This window comes from Lutra lutra, chromosome 11 (genome assembly GCF_902655055.1).
Source record: "Lutra lutra chromosome 11, mLutLut1.2, whole genome shotgun sequence".
Lineage (NCBI taxonomy): Eukaryota > Metazoa > Chordata > Mammalia > Carnivora > Mustelidae > Lutra > Lutra lutra.
In genome coordinates this window covers 63,592,633-63,619,816 of record NC_062288.1, presented here as the reverse complement: position 1 = coordinate 63,619,816, position 27,184 = coordinate 63,592,633, and the positions used below count along the sequence as shown (strand labels likewise).

General features: G+C 42.1%; 1 protein-coding gene across 8 annotated transcripts in view; it reads left to right on the top strand.

Annotated features, from left to right (window-relative positions):
* The window catches only part of PDE1C (phosphodiesterase 1C), a 518,030-nt gene that overhangs the window by 192,424 nt on the left and 298,422 nt on the right, over window positions 1-27,184 (top strand). Inside the window, exons 1-3 of one of the 8 annotated variants that reach the window (XM_047694805.1) lie at window positions 1,641-1,989; window positions 2,646-2,748; window positions 22,366-22,392. The exons of 4 other annotated variants lie outside the window; for them this stretch is intronic. In XM_047694805.1, coding sequence (XP_047550761.1) covers window positions 2,648-2,748; window positions 22,366-22,392 — 128 coding nt within the window. In that variant the 5' untranslated portion in view covers window positions 1,641-1,989; window positions 2,646-2,647. 3 more of the 8 variants (XM_047694806.1, XM_047694807.1, XM_047694811.1) reach the window with 3 other exon arrangements.

The following is a 27,184-nucleotide window of genomic DNA, read 5'->3' as shown; positions in this document are numbered from 1 at the left end:
CTCCCTTTTCTGTAGTTCCTTCCCCCCACCACCACCCCGTTCTCTTCAGATGACCTTGTAGAATCATAAAGGTGGAACAGATGTAAAAAAATCTTTATACCTAAATTCTTCACTTGAACCATGTGGAAAATGGGACCCTGTGAGAGGGACAGATTTGTACTGGATAGGGTAATGAGCCTTCACTCAAACACTGGTCTTTTCCAGGTCAGTTCATTTTCTAGTAGGTCTGGAAAACCTCCTGTGCTTTAGCTCTCTTATTGTAAAATAGGGATGATAAGAATAGTATTTGCCTATTAGAGTTGTTGCTAATATTATGTGAGTATAGAACCTTAGAGCAGTGCTTGAACTATAGACAGTTTTGGATACCTGTTTGCCGTTACTCTCATTACTACACTTCCATATTCTGACAGCAGGCTGCCCAAGGTGCACAGAGATGGTAACCTCATTTGGAACCATGCTGCCTCCCTTCTTGCATCCCTAAAACAAGTTATTAAAATATGTCTTTTTTTTTTTTTTTAAAAACATCTAGTTTTAGCAGGTTACTGCTCCCTGCTGGGTAACATTGGGTAGGTAATAGGTTCTTTTCAGATAAATGAATTTCATGTTAACATGTTGGCTGCTTAATGCTATCTTTGTCTGGTGGTAATGTGTTAACTCGGTGATAATGTATGTGCTTCCAGAAAATCAAGGACTGACTTTCATGAGGTGACTTCAGATTGTGTGGTAGGCGAGTGTGTAAGCCGTTTTCAATCAAATGGGTCAGTCATCTCACCTTGAGGAAGGCACTTTCTTCCACTGGAATGAATGGGGGTGGTCATGCCATTCCCATCACTCTCACCTCTAATTTCTGGAAAGTAAATGCCAACTACCAAATGGGTGAGCATTTAGGATTTAGACACTATCATTGTATTCCTTTATCAAGGTGGTATGACTGTAACTTTACTGGAACAATGAGGAAAAACTAGCTCTTATCTTTATCACTATCTTACTTTTGAGAAGCAGGCATATAACTAATGGCCAGCCAAAGGATTCTGGGAGTGTGAATGAAAGAATCTGCCAGGGAGGGAAATATGGTTAAGGGGCAAGCTGCTCCCAGAATCTCAGGAGCCCTGGGTCCCAGCTTTGAAATAGCCCTGGGAGGTGGTAGTGGGTTCATCTAGATGGGAGTTTGGCTGCAATCAACTTGAGCCAGGATCTTTTCTTTTTTCGTCTTTGGTCTCTCTCTTAATACCCCCTCCTTCCTCCCTACCCAACTCCATATCTGGTCCCATTCTTCCAGAGCACAGAGCTTTATTGACACTGTGAATGACCTAGAGGGACACAGTGAGTTGCCACTTTGTGGAGCTGAAACTCTTTTCCAGTCTCAACGCCTGCCCAACCATTGCGCCCCTGCAGGGACCTCTTGAGGAATATGTGGCATTAATCGGTGGAACCTCCTACCTCCTTAGTGTTGGTTTATGTTTTCCTTCCCGGCACCCCCCCCCCCCCCCCCGCATGCCCTCCTCCTACCCCATCATGGGTCGGGGAGGCGGGGAGGGATGGACAAATGAAGGCTCTCATTAGTAAGAACATATCAGGACTTTTTAAGTGTGATGTGTGATTACTTTAATCCCTACCAATTGCTTTAATATTTCAAAATGGACCCGGGTCTCTGGCGGGCCTGTAGGTGAGCCGCACCTGAGAGCTGCCGGCGCGAACTCCGCGGAAGCTCGCCGCGCGGTTCTGCCCGCAGCCCTCTGGGGGGCCGCAGCCCTCGGTTCCCCGGGACGGCGCGCGGGGCACCTCGGGTGTCGTTTTGTGCGCGCCGGGGCGGTGCGTGGCGCGCGCGGGGCTCCGGGTCCGAGGCCCGAGCGTGTGCCCCGCGGACGGCGCTTCCCCGCGCGCCCCTCCCTCCGCGCCCGCGGGTGTCAGACCAGACGCCCAGCCCCGGCGCGCTGACAGACGACTTTTCTCAGTTGTCAGTTTTCTCGCTTGTCAGCAGAGCTGCTGGTAAGTGAAAGAAAACAAGAGACGGGGTGCGAACGCGGCGAGGCTGGGCGGAGAAGGTGGGACGGGAGGAGGGAAGCCGCGGGCCGCCCGCGGCTGGGAGCGAGGGGCGCGGGCCAGTGGGGTGCGCGGCCTCCAGGTCTAACCACCCCGCCCGCACCAGCTCCCTCTTGGCGCTTCCCTTTCCCTCTCTCCCTTCTTTCCCTTCTCTCCCTTCAGTCTCCCCCTCCCTACCCGGTCTCCCTTTCTCCCCCAAATCCATCAGCTGCTACACTGATCGTTTCTGTGGCTTTGTCTTAAAAAAAAAAAAAAAGAAAGAAAGAAAGAAAGAAAGAAAGAAAGAAAGAAAGAAAGAAAGAAAGAAAAAGAAAAAAAAAATCCAAGTAGGTCCGAGGTGCTTTCTCCTGGAGCAGGAGCACAATCCCTGTTCCTGGGGATTAGCTCGGAACCATGGCTGGTTCCTACAGCTGCCTCCGGGAGGCACCTGAGCCGGGGGTCGCCCTTGCTGCGAGCCCGCAGTAAGTCCGGGTTTGGGGGCACAGAAAGTGACAGGCAAAGGCGCGCGGCGCGGGGCTGGGGCTCGAGGGCCGGACCCGCGAGGAGGCGGGGAGAGGGCCAGCCCAAACTCTCACAGCCTCACTCCCAGTGATAACCTGCAGCTATGGAGTCGCCAACCAAGGAGATTGAAGAATTTGAGAGCAACTCTCTGAAGTACCTGCAACCCGAACAGATCGAGAAAATCTGGCTTCGGCTCCGAGGGCTGTAAGTAAATCTATTTACTTCTCTTGCCGCGTTTCTCTCTGCAATCGGTATTTTACGACCCTGCTACAGCCATGACTGCTCACCCCCTTCCTGCAGGTCCCTTTAAATACATCCCTGGACGTTCCACAACTGCTTCTTGGTTAATTACAGTCACTGCTACCTTTTTTTTCCCCCCAAGAGACTTGGTTTTGTTGTTTTGTTTTGTTCTGAGTATTTTAGAATGCCTTGCTATTTCCAAAGCATACTTTCTTTGGGGGAAGGGGGAATGTCCTTAGATTTCAGTTGTAGTTAGCTCAATGTCCACAGAGATGTTTCTCATCTTTTTATCCAAGGAGGAAAGTCTGGGGGGACTTAGGGCACAGACTGTTAATCAAAGGAAGATACTCTCTGCAAAATGCTTGCAAACATCTTGGCAGGTGGTCCAAAAACTTACCAACAGTTCAAATTCAACATTCATTCTGGTTGCTTAATTTTCCTCTTCCTTGCCCCCGTCTAGTTCAACTTCTGATATTTTCTTAAGATTCTTTCTATTGGGGAAATAATTACTAGAAGGTAGGGCTGTTTTTGGAGAAAGTGGGGGGTCAGAACAAGTATTGGAGTTTCCTAGCAATATTGGAATAGTGAAATAGCACATTTGCTTTCAGTACAGTGGCCAGAATTCTAGTTGGACTGATGGACAGAGATCTCTGAATTTCATTCACTTCATTGTTTCTGTCTGGTTTTGGGTGCTGAGGAGAGGTGTCCTTAAAATACATGGTATTTTCTGAGAAGATTTCATAAATAATGAACAGCTGGTTACCCCAGTCAGGAAGCTATAGTGATAGCTGTGCATTTACAGCTTGCCCCTCAGTTGACCAGGCAGATCCCCAAAACACCTTTCATAACTACCAGATATTCATTTCATGAGACATTTGGCATCAAATATCTAGTGCAGTTAAAACAACAACAAGAACAACAACAACAGTTTTTTTCCAAGTATATTCTTCATTCTCTTCCTTATGGACAGTGATGGGAATACGAGCTCCCTGGCAGTTCGTTTTGCAGTAGTTGGTATGTTTGAAAGCGCGCATGCGCGCACGCACACATACACACAACCCGAAACAAAATAAAAAAGGCGCTGATATAAGTTAGCTTCATCCTAGAGGAGACCACATCCCAACCGGGATGTTCAAAGTTTCTAAAGGGAAGGGATAGGCATATATGTTTTTTAAGGCATATATGTTTTCAATGGCACATTGAAAGCGCCATTTATAAAAGCCCTTCCATCAGTAATTCAAGTGAGTTTCATTGTCACCGATCTACACAGGAAACCATGCCAAATAAGATGATTTTTGGGTTGTCTGGCTCCTGCAGACAGAGGCGGTACTTAGAGATCTTGTCTTTTTGGTTGGCAGGCTGTCCTGACCATCGAGGTGCTTTTGGTGTTTACAGTAAGCATATGTCGTATGTCTGAACATTACAACTGATCGTATTGGGGTGCACACAGAAAATTGTTGTGTCTGCAAAGTTGGGGTCCGAGGTAGGCAACATCAAAGTGCTGCTCGGGGGGGTCCCCTAAAATCTCAGCTGGAGGGACTTGTCCACACACATTCAGGAGCTGCTTCTCTCTGGCTGCTTTATAACTACAACTAACCCCATGGAGCTGCTCAGGCTAGAGGGGAGTGTTTGAGTAAATCAGCCAGGCTGAGCATGTGTGTGAAAAAGCATTTAGTGCTTATAACACACTGTCTTACCGCTTTCTGGTTCCTATCTTTTAGGCTTCTCTCCCCAAGGTGTTGGGGTGTGACATAACCACATTTTCGTTCTCTCGTCTCTTCCATCTACTCAGCATCCTGTGCCTTTGAACATAAAAGGTGTGGGTTGGTTCTTCTCCAAGTGTGTGTTTTTGAATTCCTCTCTTTACCCTTCCTACTGAAATGCCCTGCCTAAAAGCAATCTGAGGAGATCTGTTGCTCCACTTTCTATTTTGAAAAGGACATGTTACTATCGTTATTGTGACATATATATATATATATATATATATATATATATATATATAAAATTTTTTTTACTACTGTTAATTGTTCTTATTGACACTTAAAAAAAAAACAAAACACCAAAAAAAAAAAAAAACCCAAACAGTAGTGTATGATAAGTTGCTAAAGACTCTGGAAATCAAAGGCATGCTTATTTATACTATTTGGAATAACACACTTGCAGTTCAAAAAACTCACAGGAGGTGGAAGGGTATGTTTCTGTTTGTCCGCACAGCAGATTGTCGGTAAGAGAGAGGAAACAGCCCTTACAACATTTTAGAAAGACCAAATAGCCACAATTGGATTTTCACTATTACCTTGACTCCCTTATAGAAGAGGCTTTGTAGGCAAACACAGATAGTCAAGAATTTGGTTCAGTTTGTTTGAGGGCCATCTAAGTTCAGGACTTGATCATCTCATACCTGGATGGTTCAGTGGCATCAGTCTTCTTGTCAGTATCTTCTGTATTCAGTCTACTGTTGAATTTTTCATCTCCTCTGTTAGAACGTAAGTTCCTTGAGGATGGATACCTTGTGTGTCTTACTGCTGTACCTCCAGGACATAGAGCAGGGTCTGGCACATAGTAGATGTTCAGTTAATAGATGATGAAGGAAACATAAATAACTACATATGAACTTTTTAATAGTAAAAAGGAGGATAAATATATATTGGGGTCAGCTTAGAGGCCACATGACCTGTCAACACTGTATTGCATGAAGTAGATAGGAGGCAGGTTTTGTTAACATCATTACCCAGGTTGGGCACAGAAATCTAAACTGAAGTAGGAACAGGGTAAGAGGTGGGAAAGCCACAACCCAGGGCTGAATCCCACTCTTTGGTTTACCTAGGTTCTCTTTTTCCCTCCCCGTGTCCTCTCCCCTTTTGTGTACTGGCCAGGAGTGGTCCTTACCAGCAGAAAGAGGACTGTTATTGCTGTTCTTATCTGCCAAGAATCCACAGTGTAGGAGAATATAGGGGATGATCCTTTACGTGTTACAACCTCCACCCATCCCTCTTTCATGCTTTGTTTCCTTTTTTTTAAAGATTGTATTTAGTTAAGAGAGACAGAGAGAAATTCTGAGAGCGTGAGTGGGGGAGGTGGGAGAAGGCCAAGGGAGAAGGAGAAGCAGACTTCCAGCTGAGCAGCAAGCCCAGTGGGATCCCCTGGGATCATGACCTAGCTCAAAGCAGATGCTTGACCAACTGAACCATCCAGGCGCCCCCCCCATGCTTTGTTTCTTTTCTCTTACACATCTCACCACCTAAAGCTATGTATTTTGTTTACTTATTATGTAAATGTATTTTACATGTGTATTTATTTTATTTACTTATTATGTACTTTATTTACTTACTGTGTTTATTGTCTGTCTCCTCCAACTGAAATATAAACTTCATGAGGACATAGTTTTTTGGACTGTTTTGATCACTGGTGTATCCCTGCACCTACAGTACTATCTGGTATATAGTAAATTCTCAATACGTATTTGAAACCTAGAGCCTGTTCACATATTTCTCTGGGAAAAAATTGGGAAAAACTCTTTTTTTTTTAAGATTTTTATTTATTTATTTGACAGAGATCATAAGTAGGCAGGGGGCGGGGGAAGCAGGCTCCATGCTGAGCAGAGAGTCTGATGCGGGGCTCAATCCCAGGACTCTGGGGCTCATGACTTGAGCAAAGGCAGAGGTTTAACCGACTGAGCCACCCAGACACCCCTGGGAAAAACACTTAATCTAGCCTTGTAACAACATCAAGATGTTAATAGCACATCGACTATCAGAAATGCAAATTTTAAACACTATCTACCCCTCTTGAGATCGCAAAACCCTTGCAAGTTTTGATGTTTACTGTAATGATGACTCTTACCTCCCTTGAGCAAGGTGCTGAACACCCGTGCATGGAGGCTGGCTGTGATTCGAGGCTTGTGGTATTCCTCAGTCTCCCTCTACACACCTGAGTTTTTTAATGATCTCTGCCAAAGGGATGCTGTCCACTTATGTTTCTAGGAGGAGCCTCTTCCCCCCCGCCCCATTTCCATTTCAGTAGACCTCTGTTGTCCCCCAGTACCATTGTCATACCTCTTTCCTCTGTAGAGATGGTGGAATCTGAAAGAGCCCTTCCCAGTGGTTGTTTTGTTAGGGAATCTTCCTATCAGGGAAAATATGACAAGGGTGGCCCTTTATTCCTCTGGTGATGTCGGGGAACCTCAGGACTGCATAGGTTTGAGTCATGACTTGCACCTTGGGTCCTGATCAAGAGTTTTCCTATTGCCAGCCTGTTCTATGATGACAAAAAAAATGTTTCTATAATTTTTTTTTTTTTTTTTTTAAATTGAGAGCAAGCCAACAGGTTTCACTGACGCCTTGGCATTTATTGTCACAATTGTAGTTAGGCCATCATGTATTTATTTTGCCCAAGTATAATTAATTTTTTGCTTATGTGACACTATGAAGATGATTTCTTTCACATTATCTAAAACAATATTATGATATAAAGGGAGGTAAATGGCTATTAAGGTAACAGACCAGCACTATTGATTTTTTTGTATTCAGTGAGCTTTTTGACTCCCTAGTATGGTAATGGGCCCTGCCTCCCTCTATCCCTACCGCTGGCTTGGGAATGAGCTCAACGTCCAGGACTAGCCAGTCTTAGGATTTCACCCTGGTGGCAACAGTGGTAGGTGTCAGGTGTGGCAGGGAAACCAAGCAGAAGTGATAGAGTCCTTCATTGAGACTGCTCTCTTGGCTGCTGGGGAGTGCTGCTTTCCCTTCTGGGTTTTCCTGGTGGCTGCCACTGGGTCCACTTCCTACTTCATGGTGAAGACCTTTCTGTGATAGGGGACAGGAGAACCAACACTCAGAGAAAAGCAGAGGGGAAAACATGGAGGGGAAAGCCCTGGTCTGCTCCCAGAGGCCCCAGTTCCTACACCTGTTTCTCAGATTCTGGGCTCTCCCAGCTACAGGACCATCGGGCTGTTTCTGCTTGGGTTGCTTGGAGTTTGATTTGTCTTAAGGAGTCTTCACTAATACCCCATTGAAGCAGAGAGCTTAAGTGACTCTTCCAAAGATGTGGGGAAAAGCCATAGGCAAAGAAGCCTGCATCTTTGCTTTCATATTTCTTATTTAATTAAGCCCTCTTATGCTGTATTTTCTCTGTACTCATCAGAAATTTTTAATAGTGCCGTCAATGTTCAGGCAACATTAGTTTACTCAATTAACATTTACTGAGTGTCTATTATATGCCAGGCACTTTGATAAGTTCTGGGTGTGCAAAAGCAGATAAGATACCCGCCCTTCGGCCCTTGCCAAGCTAGCAGGAGAGACTGAAAGGAGAAGCTGGAAGTGCTGACTATAGTTACAGAGGAACGCACAGGGGCTCCTCCACCTGGGATGGAGAAGGTGCTGCAGGCTAGCAGTGAGCTGCAGATTTATTCTAGCAGAGTCCTTAGAGTCACAAGGAAGAAACTTGCACAGATCCTTCTCATTCCTATCAGCCTTCTGCAAAGATGCGAAGAAGTCTTTTCAAAGATTTGAGGAAAACAAGGAATCCTCTAGTCAGCCCAGAATAAACCAGCCCAGAATTCTGAGCTGATTTTATGAAAAATGAGAAAAGCTGCTTCTACTTCCTAGGGATATAGCCTGAGTCCTAGTGCCCTTCTCTATGTTCATCTCTCACTGATAATTCCTAAAAGAGGAGGGTGTGGTTGGTTCCATCTGCTGTCCTCTAACATTGAGTTACTGGATAGAAATCTCTCAGGTCACCTCAAAAGGACTTGGCCCCCAAATTGCTCCCTGGTCCCTCAGGGACCTCACAGGGTTACCTTCCCCTACAAATCAATTCCCAAGAACCTTAGTTACTTTCCTTGAAAGGTAGCAATGTGATATCCTCTTGCAGCGTATCAAGTACGATATGGAGGGATAGATAGAACTAATGAATGGAGGTAACAGAGTGTGCAAAGTACAGAGGCACAGGAGATATTAGTACGTCAAGGAGGAGTGAGAGATAATGTTGAACAGGAAGGCATGGGCCAGGTACTGATACATGGAATTTTGAAAAATTTTCTTTTTGTTTTATTCAAAACTATACATGCTTATAATTTAAGGAGGTAAGTACTTTAACACGTTTTCCTATGTTGCACATATATAGAAGTGTGTCCCACTCTCCACTTATCTGGCAGAATCTTTTTTATTTTGATACATGTAATTTTAAGGAGTTTACATTTTATCCCTTACCTTATAATGAACTGTTAAAAGAGTTTAAGCTAGAGAATAAAGACTGAGACTTGAATTTTAGGATGGGCTATTCTGGAAGAAATGTGGAGGGCAGACTGGTGATGGAATCTGAGGTCTGGAGAGCAGTTGGAGAGGATTCTTGAATTTAGGGTAGTGCCACTTAGTTTTGGAGAAGAGAGAGAGAGAAGGAGAAGTTGGCTTCCAAGTTTGTTTTGGCTTGGATGTCTTAGTGAGTTTGTTGCCATTTGCCTTGTTAGGGGCCATGGAGAGAAGAGCAGGCTTGGATAAAGCAGGATGATAAACTTGGGTTTGGACATGTTGAAATGGAGTTGCCTCTGGGAGATCCACATAGCTATTGGTGATAGCAGTCTGGAACTGTGGAAAGACCTTTGGGCTGGAGCAGGAGGTCCGAGAGTCATGGTTCTGAGGTAAAGCCTTGTGAACAGATGGCCTAGGGAAGAAGGGCTTCACCCGACTCTCACTAATAAAGCAATGCCAAGAGAATAACCAAAAAAACTTTTTACATCCACCAGATTACATATTTTAGCATATTAATGGATCCTTCCACTCTCTCATTTAATTGAAAATGTCAAGTGGCTGAGCATATTTTTGTAGAACTCCTATTATATACCAGATACTAGGAGCTTCAGAAGAGATGTAGAAATATCAGGAGTAAAGCCCTGCTCTCAGGAAATTTAGAGTCTAGTTAAAGAGACAAGATAATTCTTTATACATGAGAGAAGTTAAAAAAAAACAATAGAAGTATGCACAGTAACTAATTGCTTATTAAGTGATATTGACACAGAGTCCTAGGGTTCTGAGAAGGAAGACATTCATGTGTGAGAAATTGTTTTTGTCTTTCTTTTCCTACTAAAGATCAAGTAAGTTTCATCTGAATACTTCCTTAATGTGTATTAAAGGGAAGAGGTGAATAGTAAAAGGGTAAGTAGGTTCTTACACTTAGAATGAAATTTTCTGTACTTGAATACTAATGCAGTATATTAGCACATGCTTGCTTGCTTAACATAATTTGGTTGTGCTGACTTATTAGCTAATTACAACTCAGTATTTATCACTTAAGTATTTATTATTTTGACCAAGCTTTACAGCCTCTGTTGGCTGGGAAGCAGCCATAAGCAGAGAGATTTCTGCATTTCTAGCTTGATTTTCTATCTTTAATTTTCTTTGGCTCATAGAAGTTGACTTGGTTCCAGTTTTCCCATACGAGGAGAAAGTGCTCACCTGACCTAACTCATGGCTTTTCAATAAAAGACTAAGAAAAATAATTGTTGAACATGAGGCCCATAAGGTAGTCTGTAACGGCTTTAAGAATGGCCATCGCAGTTTCTCATCGGTAATAAAAAATGAATTCTACAACAAATAAATACTCTATTCCTAGAGAAAGTGTACGGAGTCCATGTGAAGCTTTGGTATTCTTCAGACTTACTGGAGTGTATTCTTTTGACAACTCTTATTAAACAAAATAAATGAGCCTTCATGAGTGTATGAACATCCTAGATGTTTTTAGGTTGTGAAATAATGAAAAGCTTAAGAGAATTATTCAATCAAGAAGACATAATTTATAATTATAGGTAATGAATTTTATTTATATATTTGAATGAATACACATATGTCTATATGCAGGAAAGTCATCCATCACTCATTCACTAAGCAAACACTTTTCCTGGCACTTACCGTGCACCGGGCACTAGAGAGTGGGAAGCAAGATAAAGGTTCCCTCTCTTTAGGGAACATTCAGTCTACTGGTGGAAGCAAATATTAAACATGTAATTCCACAAGTAATTATTTACATTGATGAGTGCCACAAAGAACTATAGGGCACTGTGGAAACATGTGAGGGGCTGAAATCTGTTCCAAGAATCAAGGGAGGCTTCTCTGAGGGAGATTTAAGCTGAGCTATGAAGAGCAAGTCGGTATTAGTTAAGGAAAGAGGTGAAGGAGAGTATTCTAAGGTATTCAAAGCCTAGGAAAACAGCCTGTGCAAAGAGCTAATTGAACATGGAAGCTCTGAAAAAAACAGGAGGGCCAAGTAGCTGTAGCCAAGACTCTATGGAGGTAGGAGGCTCAAGACACAGCTAGAGAGGGATCAGATCTTGCATTTTATTTTATTTTATTTTACTTATTTAATTTTTCTTTAGCCAAGGCAGCAGAAGAGATGATTTATTATATACATGTTACATTCAGCCACAAATGAAAACAGAATTAGTCCCAAAAGTCACAGGTCCAAGGCAAAGGACCAAAAGGAATTGTTTTGGTATGAACAAGGTGGGTCTCTCAAAGGTAATAATTGTGATCAGATGGTGATGGATATTCTTGATCCATTGAATCAAACTCTAGAAAGTAGGCATACAGTCCAACAATTGGTATTAGTATCCCTGGCCTCTGGCTTTCCTTATCTCTGCTCCTATGGATTCTAGGGGTGTATAAGCTCATGGTTTGCTTGGACCTCTGCCTTACTGTCTTCTTTGATGCTTTAGCCTACGCATTGGCTTCTTCCTTTACTTGGCTCTCATGGTATGGCAATTTCCAAGAAGAGGTGCTAAGGCCAAGAGGCTTCTTTTTTTAGACCAGGGGGTTTTAGCAATGGGAAGCCATTGTAGGTCTGTAGGGATGGATTTGAGAGATTTTCAGGAGATAGACTCAACAGGGCTTGGATGTGGAAAATGAGAAAGAATGTGGAATCTAGGATGACTCCCAGTTTTTTGCTTCATTTCCAGATGCTATTTACTTAATCAGGACCACTGAGGGGGAGCAAGATTGCAAGTTTTGTTGTGCATGGGAGTAGAATGAGTGGAGATTAGATGTAATGAGTTCAGTTTTGGACATATTGAATATGAGGGACCTATAAGATGTCCTTGAGGAGATATTGGGAAGGCATGAGCAGTTGGATAAGTGGGTCTGGAGATGAAAGTTCTGGATTGAAGGTATAATGGATAGCCCAACAAAGTAAGAAGAAAAGAATATTTATATATACACATAGACATATACACATAAGAGAACACAGTTTAGTGTGGCACCCTAAATGGTCTGACAGAAGGTGCCAGAAGACTGTAAATTTATATATATTTTCTCATTGGCATTTTTTTTTTTTAATCTAGCATATGGGAAAGGCCAGCTAGCCATTGGTGTACATAGCTTTGCTTGGAATCCTTATGTTGACTACTTGGTGCTATGCTCACCATAACATAGGTTTGGAGTAGAGACAGAACCTGGAGGGTAGGAAGGATCATTCCCAATATTCTAAGGGTAGAAAGAGACCATGACCCAAGAAGCCAAATGGAATCCAGCCCCCCATTACAGACCTTCTGGGAAAACAGGGCATGAGCCAGGCAGTGAGACCCAAAGTGTGGAGCCCAGCCACCACCATACAGCCTGTTGAAGTTTGGCTGGGTGGGGGTTCTCTGGACTCTGCAGGAGGCCATCCTTTGTCTAGGCTTGCCCAGTGCTACCCTGTGGGGATAATGCTGTCCTAGAGGAGGCCTGTGATGGACACACCAGGTCTCTGTCTCTTGGGGCAGTGCATAGGTCCTGTTGTGGTTCGCACCCTCCATACTACATGTGCCTTGTTCACGGCCCTTTCTCTGCTCTTTAAGAGCTTCCCCAAATGGCTCTCCCTCCCTTCACTTTCATTCTCTTCCAGAGGGACCCAATATTCAAGATTCCTCTGAAGCTTTCCTTTCCCTTAAAGCCACCAGAAGAGTGAAAACTTAAACAATCAACGTAAGAATGCGTTGAATATTTTGGCTGAAAGTCACTATTGGACATCCAAAGAACATTAAGTTCTGTTTATCCAGATTCCAAACAATCAAAATGCTGAAATAACCAAGACTTTTCCTGCACTCTAGAGACACTCTGAGTAAATATAGTAGTGAAAGATTAGTTTTTGAAAGCTACTTCCATGTGTGTTTTAGGAATAGTTCAAATTCAGACTAGTATCTTACCCTTTTTCCCTCTACCTCTCTGACTCTTGTCTAAGGATGACTCTGACAGGTCTTGTAATACCTTTAAAATACCTCCCCCGAAGAATTTTATACTCAGTATACTAGTCCAGGTGGTTGCTATTTGGAAATCCCGTCTGCTAACTATGAGGAACCATAAACACTTTCATGAAGAGAGTCCTGTATTGCTTATTTGTGAAACAAAAGGATTCATTACTGTAAATTGAAGCCCCATAAATATTGTTTAGAATTGTCATTCTTTCTATAAAACTATGGACTGAAATTAGTTATCGTTTAAAAAAAATGAAGGAATTGTTCAAAGTACCCATTTCTGGGAGTCTTTGGATAGTTGCAGTAAAGGTTATCCTCAAGGAGAATTTGGTTCCAATGTTCAATTCATTTCCATTGGCAGTAGAAGTTCAAAATGGTCCCTGTGAGCACACCTGCCACTTAATTTTTTTTCCCTTTTTTTCTGTATTTTGGATATTGGCCTCATTTCTACCACATTTAAATTGTTGAAATTTACAGAGTCTGTGTCCAGAGAAGAGCCTTATATGGATGATGTTACTGGGAGAGAAGGTTTTAGAGGAAATAGGAAAGACCTCTGCTCCCCAGGAGCTGGTATATTGACTTAAATTCCCCTGCTTTCTGCCAGAAGGAGGTTTTGATAAGAGCTGGGAGGAAGGGTCTAAGAGAGCAGGGAGGGAAGGAATACTACTGGAGTAGATGGGAAAGGCTTGGAAAAATTAGACCAGTCACTGACGTTAAACTTGGCAGAAGATAGAGTTTTTGTTCTGGCTAAATACATATGGGGAAGAACAAAGTAGGGAGCTGAAGCAACTCCCTGGAGAATTCAAGTTAAAAATTCTACCCCTCCCCTAATTGCAGGGATAGATCTATAAAGAGTAAGATGTTGTCTTAATCCTTTGGATTTATCCCCACTTAGGCAGTGTTGCACAGATATTAAGAAATATTTTTGTTTTCAGCCTTTCTCATTGATGTTTATCTAAACGGGAGCCAGGCGCCCAGGAAAGCGGTCTCAAAAACCTCTTCCAGTCCCACCCACGCAGTTTTCTTGTACTTATAACACAGCCAGTTGTTGTAAATGAGTGACCAGAGGGATAAATAACTTATACAAAAAAGTACTACCTTGGGGCTCCTGGGTGGCTCAGTGGTTAAGCCTCTGCCTTTGGCTCAGGTCATGATCTCAGGGTCCTGGGATCAAGCCCCACATGGGGCTCTCTGCTTGGCGGGGAGCCTGCTTTCCCCTCTCTCTCTGTCTGCTGCTCTGCCTACTTGTGATCTTTATCTCTCTGTCAAATAAATAAATACTTTAAAAAAAAAGTACTACCTGGACTTCTACAAGCATGACATTTACTTCCTATTTTCTTTCTTGAAAAACCCTTTTCCATATTTTGTTGCTGGTGCCAGTAATTCGCTCACTGCCTTGCTTAAAGCAAGATGGGAATAATGCTTGGTCTGCTCAAAAAGCCTTGCTTTCCAGAGGAAGATTTCCGCTTTCTTTGGGGAGGGGTCCCATTTGGGGAGCTGTTGGACGGTAATTTGAGTGCTGGAATTTTTAACCCAGGCCCAGGAGAGAAGCAGGCATGCACAAGAGATTTGGATTTCTGTGTCTGGCCAGCTGTCTGCAGGCAGACAAGGGGGCTGGGGAGGGAGAACAAAGAAGAAACAGGGCTTTGAGAATGAGGGAGCATGGGGCACAGTGTGGATTAGCTGTGTGAGTTGGTGCTGTTCCAGGTGGGGCTTCCTGTGGGGTTGTTCAGTTTGGATTAATCTTTCTCAAAGATTTCTCCTCTTTCCAGTGTCCAGCCAGCAGTAGATAGAAATATACTTGTTTCCAGGAGTGAGTTAAGAATTGATTGTCTTATTCACAGCTCTGTTTCAGATTAGCATTCTCTCATTCTTCAGATTCACCACCCTTACCCCCAAACCTCACTTCTTCACTTGAATTTGATCTCATCACTTTGGGTTAAACATATTGCAATTTTGTATTTTGGGAGTTGCTGACCCTGAGTATGATTTTCCTTTATTAAGAAGGCTAAATGAAAGGGTGTGAGTCTGTGGGACAATTACCCCTAATAAAAAAGCGAGCAGAAAGATTTTCTAGAAGATTCACAGAAAAACAACCCTTTCCTAATTATTGGGTTATTCTAGGTGAAAGTGAGTTTATGTCTCTTCACTATTTTTTATTTTTTGTATTTCCTTAGATCTTTGGCCAAGCAGGAAAATAGAATCATTGCCTACATGGATTTTCACTCTGCAGTTTATCAGTTAAGAAATATCTGAACTAGTAAGGGAAGAAAATCCCTCACTTTCTCTAATATTGTCTCCCCTTCCCCAATACTCTACAAGAAGGTGCCAGACAACTGCAATTTATATACACTTTCTTATTGGCATTTACTTATTCAAAATGAGAAGTGCCATCAAGCAGTCAATATACACATAGCTTTGCAAACCTAGGTTTTATTGTATGCATCATGGAAATGAAATCACCGGTAGGAATAAGAAGATACATACAAGGACCTTCCATTCTTAGCAACACGTAGAGGAGGTCCTACAAATGATTTAAGGCGTGTTCAGTAGAAGTTTCCAGATACCAGGTTCTGTTCAGTCTGCCCCCCATATGCCAATGAAAAATACAACCAGAGGATCAGATGATCATTCAGATCCTTGCTCATTTCATGGATATTTGTGACATTTTATATTCGTCCACTTTCCCACAGGGAGTTGCATGTGACCTGAACTCCTGAGAACATTAGTGAACTCCACACAGTTAACTGAGTCTTGCTGTGCACTTTGTTTTTCCTGAGTCTGTCCCCCAGTCTCCACTCCCTTGAGGGAACTAAGGCTGAGAACCAAGATTCCCAATGCTGTCTGTGCATTTGGAGTGGTAGTGGCCTTGGTAGGGTAGGATGGAGACAGGATCTGACAGGATCTGGACCAGAATGAGTCATCCTTGCCTGGAAGCGCGGGAGAACACTGAAGGCAGAGCTCGAGTTCCCACTGTGCATGTTCAGTTGTTGTAAATTCAACTTCCCATACCATAAAACCTTCTTGTGCCCAACTGGGAGGTATCTTGCTGTCAACTTGGAAACTCAGCACAAGTTTTTTTTTTTTTTTTTAAGCCAGCTTGTTTGAATATTAAGCCTATTTATAAACCTCATTATTGCAGCACCCATATGGCTCTTACTCAAAGATACTCACTTTGAAAAAGTGAAAGACTGCCAGCCAGCCTCTTTATAATTTAACATCAGTGCTTAGTCAACTCTCACTTATCCAGGCTATCAGGAATGATTCCCAAATCATCTGTTTGATTTTGGAGTATGTGAAACTTAACATTTGTTTGATTGTGGGCATGCCCAGTACATTGGGAATGCCTAACCATCAAAAAGCAAATAAAGCCCTTCAGAAACATCCTCTCTCCCACCTCATTGTTTTTCGGTGCTGTTCCCTTGCAGTCTGTGCTCTGCCCCCAGGCAGGTCCAGGTTCACAGTGGACAGAATCACCCCTTTTACACTTGCTTTGTTTCATCCTTTCTCTCCCTGGCTGAAGCCAGGAGAGGTAAAATGAAACTCAGGTTCTAGAAACCTCTGCTACATGACATAGCTATGGAGAGCTTTGGGGAACGTTTTTCAACATGGGTGGGGGGAGTCAGTGGTCTTTGCTCTTTGATGATGCTCCTGGCTCAGTTTTCACTTCTTCAGATGTGATCAGCTGGATGTAAATGGACTGAAGCCTTTGGGGGAGATTTTCCAGCTCCTCACTTCCCATTCTGTACACAGACACAGACATACACACAGTCATAGACCTACACACAGACACACACTCATGCACACACCATTTGATAGTTCTTGGGCAATCCATGGTTCCATAGAAACATTCCAGGGTTAAACAGACTCTGATTTTCAGTGAAGACCAGGAATCTTCTAATTTGTCTAAGGGGTAAGTGGATATGGGTCAATCAGTGCTGGTTATAGTACATCATGTCTCTGCATTGACTTTCAACTTCTGGAGAGTGCGTAGGGATTCTTTGTAAGCAACTTCCTGGGCTTCAGTTTTTAGGGAATTGTTGGTAAAAAGAATCTTTATCAAATGATAACTTTAGATATTTCTAAGGATTGTTTGGTGTCCAGTTCATAAATATCCAGTTTTACTTTTTTTCCTCCTACCTTCTCAGCAATGGCGCTACTTCAACTTTTGAGGGAAGTGTGTAAATCTGCTAGGTTAACTGGGACCACAGAGAGAGTAGGTGGCAAGGTGTATAACCTACAGGGCTTGGGGAGAAAGCTGGACAGAGTTTCTGCTACTCCCCCTCTTAGCAAGACTCAGAATAGCACCTGCTTCCTCTCTGGTTCAGGTGTTCTTAAGGAGAATTGCAAGTATTTAATTTTTTTTTAAACCTGTAGAAAGCAATCTGCAACTTTTTTTCATTACTTTTTTAATGAATAAAGCCTTTTTATTTCCAAACAGAATTTGGAAACCTATTGAATTGAAATACCATTATTTTTGCAGTACTGTTATTAATACAGTAGCTGACCCTCAAACCCTTCCTTGGTACCCAGCACTGTGCTAAAGGCTCTTCCTTGTTCTTAACACTAGATTCTCACATCACCTTGTGAAGACGTTGTTATTATTGCCCAGCTTTTACAGGTAAGGAGACTGGTGGTTGGGAACCTGATGTCAGTTGCTTAAGGTCACATTGCTTATTGGGCGGAGTAAGTTGGGAGATGGCTCTGAGCTCAGGCAAGGGATCTCAAGCATTGTGCTCTAATGTCTCTCAGAAGAGTCAGGAGGGCCGAACCTGTTCTGGGAAGTTTGCAAAGCAATACTCTAGACCTTCAGGAATGCGGTTTCCTTGGCCCAGCCTTGTGGAGATGACCCACCTTCTGCCTGAGTATAAAGCCCTGCTGTCTCCATCTCCCACATGACCAGCTTTGCCAGATCCCAGGGCATAACAGCTCCTGGTCATTCTCTACTTTTTACAGCAGCTCAGCCCAGCTATGTGAGTCTTGAGATTTGTGATCTGTTGTTTCAGGTTCCAAAAAATTGTAAATATGAAGTAAGTTTGAAAAACCAAAACAGACCATTTAAAAACATTCCTTTTGCCTTTCAGGTTATGAATCAGGAATAAATTCTTTCGAAGTTCTTAAAAACAAAAGGCCAAAAATAAACTGGGTTCTTCTCCAGTTCATTTCCTGAATTTGGAAGGAAAGGACCCAGTTTGTTTTATTGTTGTTGGTTTTGTTTGTTTTTGTCTAGTGTCTAAGTTCCCTTTTGGCACCCTTTGACTTCTTTGCATACTTTTCTTGATTTTGAAGACTTCAGAGTTTGCTTTCTTTCTCAACCAGCTGAAGGTTCTGTATCCTTAGATAAGTTACTTAACCTCTCTGAGCCTCACTTCCATTAAGTGTAAGGTCAGGTAGACCTCCCAGGGTCCGTAGGTGTCGAAGTGAGTGAATTTGTATAATAGGCATGGAACTGAGGAGATGCTCCACAACGGTGAGGCCTCCAGCCTCCTCTCATTGTGTTTATCCTGTGTGCAGAGAACTATGGCTATGGTAGGTGTCCTCATTGCTCATTGTAAATCATTGCTACACAGAAGGAAAATGAGTAGGAAGAAAGCATTTTTTGATCAGCTTCTTGACAAATCCACTTATTCATTCCCTGCTAATATATTGAGCAGCTGCCATTTGCCAATCACCATGTGAGGAAGGAGAGAAACACCAGCAGGTAGTGGACAAACCATCATTGCCATCAGTGTGACAGATCGTAACTACCTGGAGTGACAAATGCAGAGACGTGGGTGAGCTCTGGCCAACATGGGGCATACAAAAGGGGCACTATCCAGTCTGGGAGACTGTAGAAGGTTTTCAGGAGGAAGTGATGTCTTGGCTGAGAGCTGAAGGACAAGTAGGGCTCATTCAGTCCTTGCTGATCCTGCCCAGTCCAAATGATCTGTGAGTTGGATATTGAGTAGGGTAATTTCCAAAGAAGTATATTTTCTCTTGTACTTGAAGTGCTGACTTTCAACTCCAGTAGAAAATGACACTGTTGGGATTGGGTCTGTCTTGGTTCTGAAGTGTCCAAATGGGACAAGATGGGAAAGAGCTCTTCTGACAATGAAGCCAAAGATGCATTTAGGAAGGTGGGGAGTGAGTACCAAGAAGGTGGATAGTACTGAAAATCAAATTTTTGGACTTTCTGTGGATTTACCAAATGCACAGCCAGTATTTGATAAGTGTAAGGGGCAGCTATAAATGATTTATTTATTTTGCCAGGAGACACGTTGTGTGCCACCCATGTGCCATTTGATATGTAAGCCCTTGGAGTAGATACACAGATCCATGTAACAGGACCCCTGGCCTGAAGAAGCTCAAAATAAGGGGTAAAGGGATCTAAAATTTTCAGAATGCCTACAGGGCAGGCAGGTACTTGGCAAATTCAAAACACTGTGTCCTCTGAGATTATTCATTCTATTTTACAGATGTGGGTACTAAAACTTAATTTAGCAGAGAGCGTCCCTGAGGTCTCACAACTGGGGGGGCAGGGGTGGGTAGTTGGGTTTTGAACCAAGTCTGTTACATCCCAAAGCCCTATTGTCTTTCCACATAATAGGAGATGGGACAAGGCAATGCAAGAGGTAACCCCTTCTCCTAGGTATCATCTTTTTTTTTTAAAAAGTATACATTGGGGGCGCCTGGGTAGCTCAGTGGGTTAAAGCCTCTGCCTTCGGCTCGGGTCATGATCCCAGGGTCCTGGGATCGAGCCCCTTATCGGGCTCTCTGCTCCTCAGGGAGCCTGCTTCCTCCTCCCTCTCTCTCTGCCTGCCTCTCTGCCTACTTGTGATCTCTGTCTGTCAAATCAATAAATAAAATCTTTAAAAAATAAAGTATACATTGTATTACTTTTCCTACCTTTGTGCTCAGCACTTTTTAGCCTTATGGCCTGCTATCTCCTTCTGTATCTGTCTGGGCTGGGCTGGTTTGAGGCCGCTAGACATACCCTCCTTTCCTGTTTGCCTCATACTTAACGTATTTCTCCTTCTGAAATCCCAGCCATCAGCCAGGACTACTTCTTCCACAAAGCTTTCCGAGTCGCCCCCCTTGTGTTTGTTGTTATCATAACATAACACTTTTTAGGTACATATTTTAGTTTCCATTTTTAGAATAATGATTCTTTCAGAGAGTGAATTTCAACGGTGCTATTATGGGGATTAGTGATCTATGAAGTGCTTGTTACTTGTAGTTGCTGAAAATGGAAGCTCTTCTTATTTTTGTCCATCTTTGATTATCTCAGTGCTCCCAGCAGTGACTTTGTATGGTTCTTGGCAAATGCTGGGGGAGTTCTGTGGAAGCCAACAACAAAGGTTGTCTTCTTCTGACCTTTGAAGGTACCCTCTGCTGATAGAATTCGTTGGGCTTCTGGTTCAAAGCCGGGGCATCCATCTGGCCTGACTGCCCCCTTCTCTTTGGTCTTTGCACACTCTCAATGGGTTATTTTTTGATCTTGCCTTAAGAGACTCCTTAGCCCAGTTTAGTAGATAGTAGTCTTAACAAGAGCTAAGGGCACAGGCAACACCCATAACACACTGTGGTCTATGCCTGTAGATAATCCTCTGCCCTTGGCTACTGCCTAACGAGTGATTTGTTCCTGCTGACAGGGTCCAGGCACAATCTTTAGTGGGGGCACAAGACACTCTCTTAGGCACTTGGTTACTGTGGGGAACCACACAAGAATCTGCCTTTGTGGAGCTGACATTCATGAGGGTTATCTCATTTATTTCTTACCATAATGTCTTAAGAGAGGTTCTCTGATTATTCCCACTTTATAGATGAAGAAACTGAGGTTTGGAGGGGTTAAATAACTGGTCTCATACCGTAGAGCTCAGTGCCAGAGCCAAGACTGGAACGCAGGGAGTTTGTTCTAAAGCCCAAGCTTTAACCCACTGTGTTAGTTGACCTTCCTCTCTTTATAGATGGTATAATCCAAACATAAATATCTTCATATATTTGCATAGTCTTATATGTATATATCTACATATGTGACTACATACGTGTGTAAAATAATAGTAAAAATAGTAAATATAAAAGCACTGATCCATTAATCTACTGCCCTGGGGTCATGGTTATCATTTTGGTGTTTCCTTTCAGATGCATATTTGGTGCATTAGGCAAGATCACCCTGTACGTTTCATGTTGCATGCTGTTTCCTTCACCTAACACTCAGCACCATTGTGCATATGTTCATTTGAACAGAGGTGTAACAGATCATAGTGATTCTGAATTTGAAAATCTATGCCCTTTTTAAAAAACGTGTGACATATAGCTCTATGAGCAAATTAGTAGATTGGCTTCCTGGGTGCAGTGACTGTAATGGGAATGCTGGTGTGGAACTAAGGATGACTGGGAAGCACTGCACTTTCTGGAGATGCTACCAGAAGGATGCATTTTCCTCTCCTAGTACTTACTTTCCTTGAATCCCCTCCAGTAAAGAGCCTGTTCAAACTCCTTTGAGAGACTTCCAAGCCTGCAAAAAATGACACAAATCTGAAAACCATTGAGATATTGGGATAATAAACTTGGTGGCCACTTCCCCTTGAATGCCACTATGACCTGGGCCGATGTTATCTCTATTTGATAGATTAAGAAGCCCTATGCCCAGGAGATTTGTCCAAGGCTGAATAGCAGAAGTAGACTAGAATTCCAGCCACTTCTGCTCCTAGGGAAGTTTCTTCTAGGAACTGAACCACAGCTGCTGAGCCATTAGCAAGTTCCTACTGCTGCTCTCACCACTCCTTCTTCTAGACTTTCTCATTGTCCCTTTTCTCCTTTCTTCTCTGAAGAGCTTGTGTCTGATCTTAAGGCTTAGCTACATGATTACCTATTTTCATTGTAAAAGGCATATCCTTAAAGGGACTTCAGTGCTATATGGTGGAGGTAATAGTAATAATAGTGACAATACGAATAGCTAATGGTTATTGGCCATTTTATATGTGCCAGACAAAAGAAATGCTGTATGGGATCCTGCCCAGTTACTTCTCACTAAACCCATGAACCTAATAAATGGAGGGGCTGAGATTTGAAACCTTTAAAACCTGACTTCATCCCAGATTCTATAGTGCTCTCAAAAGGGAAGAATGAATATAGGAAGGCAGAGCCCCTGAGCTCTTGGGGTGCTATTTTTAAGTGTTAAGGCTGGTCATAGGCATCTGACCACAGTATCACACAATAATCCAAAACTTTTAGCTGGGCTTTGAAACCCATAAGCCTCACAGAAAGAACCTCCCACAGAGTATTCCCCTTTGTGCCTGTCCCTGCTGAAGTTATCTTTTCTAATTCACTGCCTGCCACAAATTCTTTTCTGATGTGTGTTTATGCTTCTTTTCCTACAGGAGGAAATATAAGAAAACATCCCAGAGGTAAGAGTGTCTTTCTGAGAAAGGAGAGCTTGTTGGTTGAGTCATTTGTGGCACAACTCTTCAGAAGCCTGGCTCACGGTGGACATTCAGTGTAATGAACAGTCTCTTGGTTCCTTCTCAGCGAGGTGCCTGCTTCATCTTTGGATCACTTCTGCTGCTGTAGTAAACATTGGTTGTAGACATTTAGTGTGGTACCCTGAGTATCTATCTTCCCGTGAGAGTGGATCTGGTGGATGAAAAGGCCTGTTAACTATAGATCTGCCTATAGGAAGTGATTTTACTAAAATCTTGAGCAGAGAGGGCCTGGGCTGGGAGGTGCTGAAGCTTTATGGATGGGAGCACAAAAGTATCTTTAAGCATTTGAATTCTCCTTTGCCTGCAATTCCCGTTTGCCTCATTCTCTGATAAAATGTTGTTGAGCTCGAAGCATAGGTACAAATTCCTTTAAGGGCACTAATGGTCTTTTTTTTTAAACCATGGAAAAGGTAATTTAAAGTAGAATATCATCTTTTATCATCCTCCATTACTTCATTTTATTGAGAAGAGTTGGGAAAGCACATTCCAAAGAAATAGAGTTGCTCAGATCTTTTGTTTGCCAAGCATTAGAAGCCCAGAGTTCAGACTAAAAGGCTAGTGTCTGCTTTTCATTGATTGTATTTGATTTTGGTATTATGACATTAGACAGATTATATTCAGATAAAAAAAAAAATCCCACCAATGCAATTAAAACCTGCCAGTCGGTTTCAGCAATGGTAGTTTCAGTCGGATGACCATTTTAATCTTACCTTTTTTCTTGAGCATCATCTCAAGGTGGAGAGTCCTGTTCTGTGGTTCCAAATAAAGTGAATAATCCATAGTAGTGTTGTTACTGTTTGATATGCAGTGTAGAGGTGCACGCATCGTTGAGAGAAGATGAATACAACCTTAGGGTTTCCTAGCAGTTGCTATACTTTTCTAAATATAGTGAGCTTACACAGATGGCTAAATAATTCTGTCTTGTTCAGGTTCATTGGGTTCAGGGTAGTAATTGCATGTGAACCACTGAACAGGATGTAAATTAATCACTCAGATTAGAGGGCATAATAATCATCAGTAGTAAAAGGTAATTTATCATTTTTACATGTAGTTAACCTGGGGTATGAAATATTTCAAAGTTGCTTCAATTTTATTTGAAAAGAGATAAATAGGTTAGAGGAGTTTTACAAGAGAGCTGCTCAAACCTGTCAAGTTTCAAATTACTATGTCGATTATTTTTGAAAGCATATTTTTGCATATCTTACATGAATGCTGTCGCATTTTTTATTATGTCAATATAATAAAAAAATAGACTGTCTTGTTCCAGCTTCACTGAAGTCATGTAAAGTGCAAATTAATAGAGGGTTGGTTTGGGCTCTTCTATTTTAAATCACATACATATTTCCTTTGAAACTGATACATGTCTGCTAATCTCTCATTGATTACAAACCATCTCTAAACTTCTGGCTTGAAACAGCTGTTTTATTCTGCTTACAGTGATACGGGTGAGGAATTTAGGAAGGACTTGGCTGAGTGGTTTGAACCTGGTGCAGCTGGAGTGGGCTGCAGCTACGGGAGACGGAGGGTCCACTTCCAAGATTGCTTCTTCACGCACGTGTGCAGAGACTTGGCGTCTTTGTTTCTTTCCCTCTTTGCATGTGGCTTTCATCCTCCAGCATGGAGCTTGGGCTTCTCAGTGCATGGTGGTCTCAGGGTGGTTGCACTTTTTGCTGCCTTCTTAGGCCCTATGTGTTCCAACAGACAGGAAGTGGAAGATGCTGGTCTCTTCATTACAACTTGGGCGCAGAAATTGGGGCAGTGTCACTTCTGTATTTTATTGGCGAAGGTATTACAGAACCCACTCAGATTCAAGAGAAGGGGACATAGATTATAGCTCTTGATGGAAGGGTGGTTACAGAAGTTGAGACCGTCTTCATTTACCAAACCTGTAGCCTTTTTCAGAATGATCTTGCTTGAGAACTTTTCTGGGGATCTGTAAATTTGGATGAGGTGGATACCTAATTTGATAAATGGTAGACACTTTTAAAGATGTCTTGATGGCTCTATCAGATGCTGGTCTGTTTGAATATACCCTTGTCTATTTGGTGATTCATTTGGACTGAGGGGAGCTGTGATTCCTTTTTCATGGTAGGGGCAAACATGCCAGTATAAACTCAATGGGCTATTTGAATGCTAAGTGTCGTTATTTGACTTCAGTTAATAATTAGTCAGATAAAGCTGGTGGCTTCATGTAGGGAGACTAAATGTTAAATTAAAAAGCTTTAGATCTCATAGGTTTGCTTTGGACATTAGGAGAAAGAGAGTCTAGGATACAAAAATAATCTACCTTTGTTTAAACTTCTTGTGCTGGGCTTCATTTCATTTCACTTATGTATTTATTCACCTTTCAAAGCCGTGTTAAAGAAAAAACAAATCCTCTGGCTTTCAAAGTCATCATCGTCCTACTATATAGCTCAACTGAGGTAGGTATCATTCTTTAAATATTTTATCAAGTACTAGGCAGATTTCAGTAGCCCAAGAGTATGTTATGATAGTGATTCTTCTGAATATCACTATTAATATTAAAGGAAATGCACTCATTTCTTCCAAGGCCAGAATTTCAACCAAAAGAATGATGTTATAAAAACCCTTTACTGGGTTAGCAAGGGCACCAGTAAGTAGAAGATAAGATTCTCCCTGCACAGAAGCCCTTATTGGATTAGGCTTTACATCAATGCAATTAAGGGGAGCCATCCTTTTGCCTTGTGATTGAGTCTTGTCCATGAAGGCCAGTCATTCCAAGAGATTTGTTGAAGTGGTGACATGGTAATTTGACAGCTAGAGAGGATTACGCAGGAGAACTGCTTCCCCCTAAAATTCTCATCAGGTTGTTTTTAAATAGCAGCAACTTCAAGTTATCAGGTCTGGCTCTGAGAAGTTTGTATCTTTGAGAAAGAATGCTGGGTCATGTACAAAATAATCACAAATACTTAGAAATAATCTAATACTTCTGGGATGCCACTAAAGAAAGGATTTGCTATCAGAGATGGTGTTGTAAGCTGAATCTATGTTAGAAGTGTTTCCAGCACACCCACACACATACGCACACTCACACCTCTATTTTAGTGTGCCTGGAAATGCTGTGGTTGGTCAGCATAATCAGAAGCAGAGGTACAAATAATGACTTATCTACAAACCTCAAGGACCTCTGCAGACTCATGTGCAGTTTTCATGTCTGGACTATGGAAATACTTAGGTTCAGAATGGTTAGGAATTGGAGTTTTAAGCCACATCAGATAGTGAAAACTTCATTAGAATAGAGGTTTTTGATTTATCAGGTATAAATTCTAGGTTGGTGGGTGGGTTTGTTGATTGCTTGGTAGATTGTGAAATCTTAGTTAAGTTTAGATAGTGTAAGAAGTTCTGGCTTTGACTATATCTGATTTACTCATTTTATAGATCTAGACATTTCTGTGATGAGATAACTTTTTGATAATCTAATTATATTGATAGTCACATGTATATAAGTTTTGCCTCCCCCAAAACTTAACTATTTATAGCTATATATAGCTATATATATAGCTTATACTGTTGACTGCAAACCTTACCAATAATATAGTCAATCAACACCTACTTTGTATGTTATATATATTACATGCTGTATTCTTAACTTAAACTGAGAGAAAAGAAAATGTTATTGAGGAAGTTACAAAGAAGGAAAAACACATTTATAGTACTGTATTTAACTAAAAAAAAAGATCTGTGTGTAAGTGGACATGTGCAATTCAAACTTGTGTTGTTCAAGGGTCATCTGCACAAGAAATTGCCTGTGAATTGTGAAGCGAGAGGTACATGGTTTTATAGTTAAGATATATGTGAAAAGCAAAATAGAATGTGGTACACGCTATAATAGATCTGAGTACTGAAGGTCATTGGGAACAACTGGGTCATTTGGGAAGGTATTTACATTATTATATACTCTTCTCTCACTAGACCACAAAAAGGGCTATAGTGTTGCTTCTTATACATGGTGCTTGGAAGTATGGGCATATTAAAGTCTAATAGGATAGCTGAGAATTGTTTCTCTCTGTTTTCTCCATGTTTTCATTTATCTTAAAGCTGTATGTTTTGCTGGTTCTTCAGGCTTTCTCTCAAAGGGGCAAATGTCTCAAAAATATTCTGGACCTTAGGAGGAAGACAGCCCAGGATAAAAACATGTGGAGATAATCGGTTACCTCTATCTGTTGCCAGGCAAAATAAGGAGTTATTTTTTCCTCCAAGTGTCTAATGTCTTCTTTCACTTGGATTTTTATGTGACTTAGTAATCACATTTGATGAGGCCAATAATTGATTAAATCCAGCAAATGATTCCCTTAGTCAGGTCTGCCTGTGCTGTCACGAATCAGCATGCTTAATGAGTCATCAGCAGAACCACCACCTTTGCAGTTAAGAATAGATTGTCGTGTGTGTGGTGGGGGTGGGGTGGGGTGGCAGAGGGGGTGGGAAGTGGATCTTACCCTCTGGGAAGGCTGCCTTCAAAGCAATTGTATCCTTGTATGAGCAAGTGCCTCTTCTGTTGAGCTGTGCCCCTTTCTCATTCTGGGACATAGTAAGACTCATTGGTGAATTCTGAAGCTCTTTCAGCATCGCAGACATAAAATCAGTGGACTATTGTCTCTTATGCATTGAAAAATGGCAGTCAGTTGAAGGGGATATAGGATAAAGCAAGGCACCTAGTTTCGCATACTTATGAGTGACCAATTTTGCATACTACTAC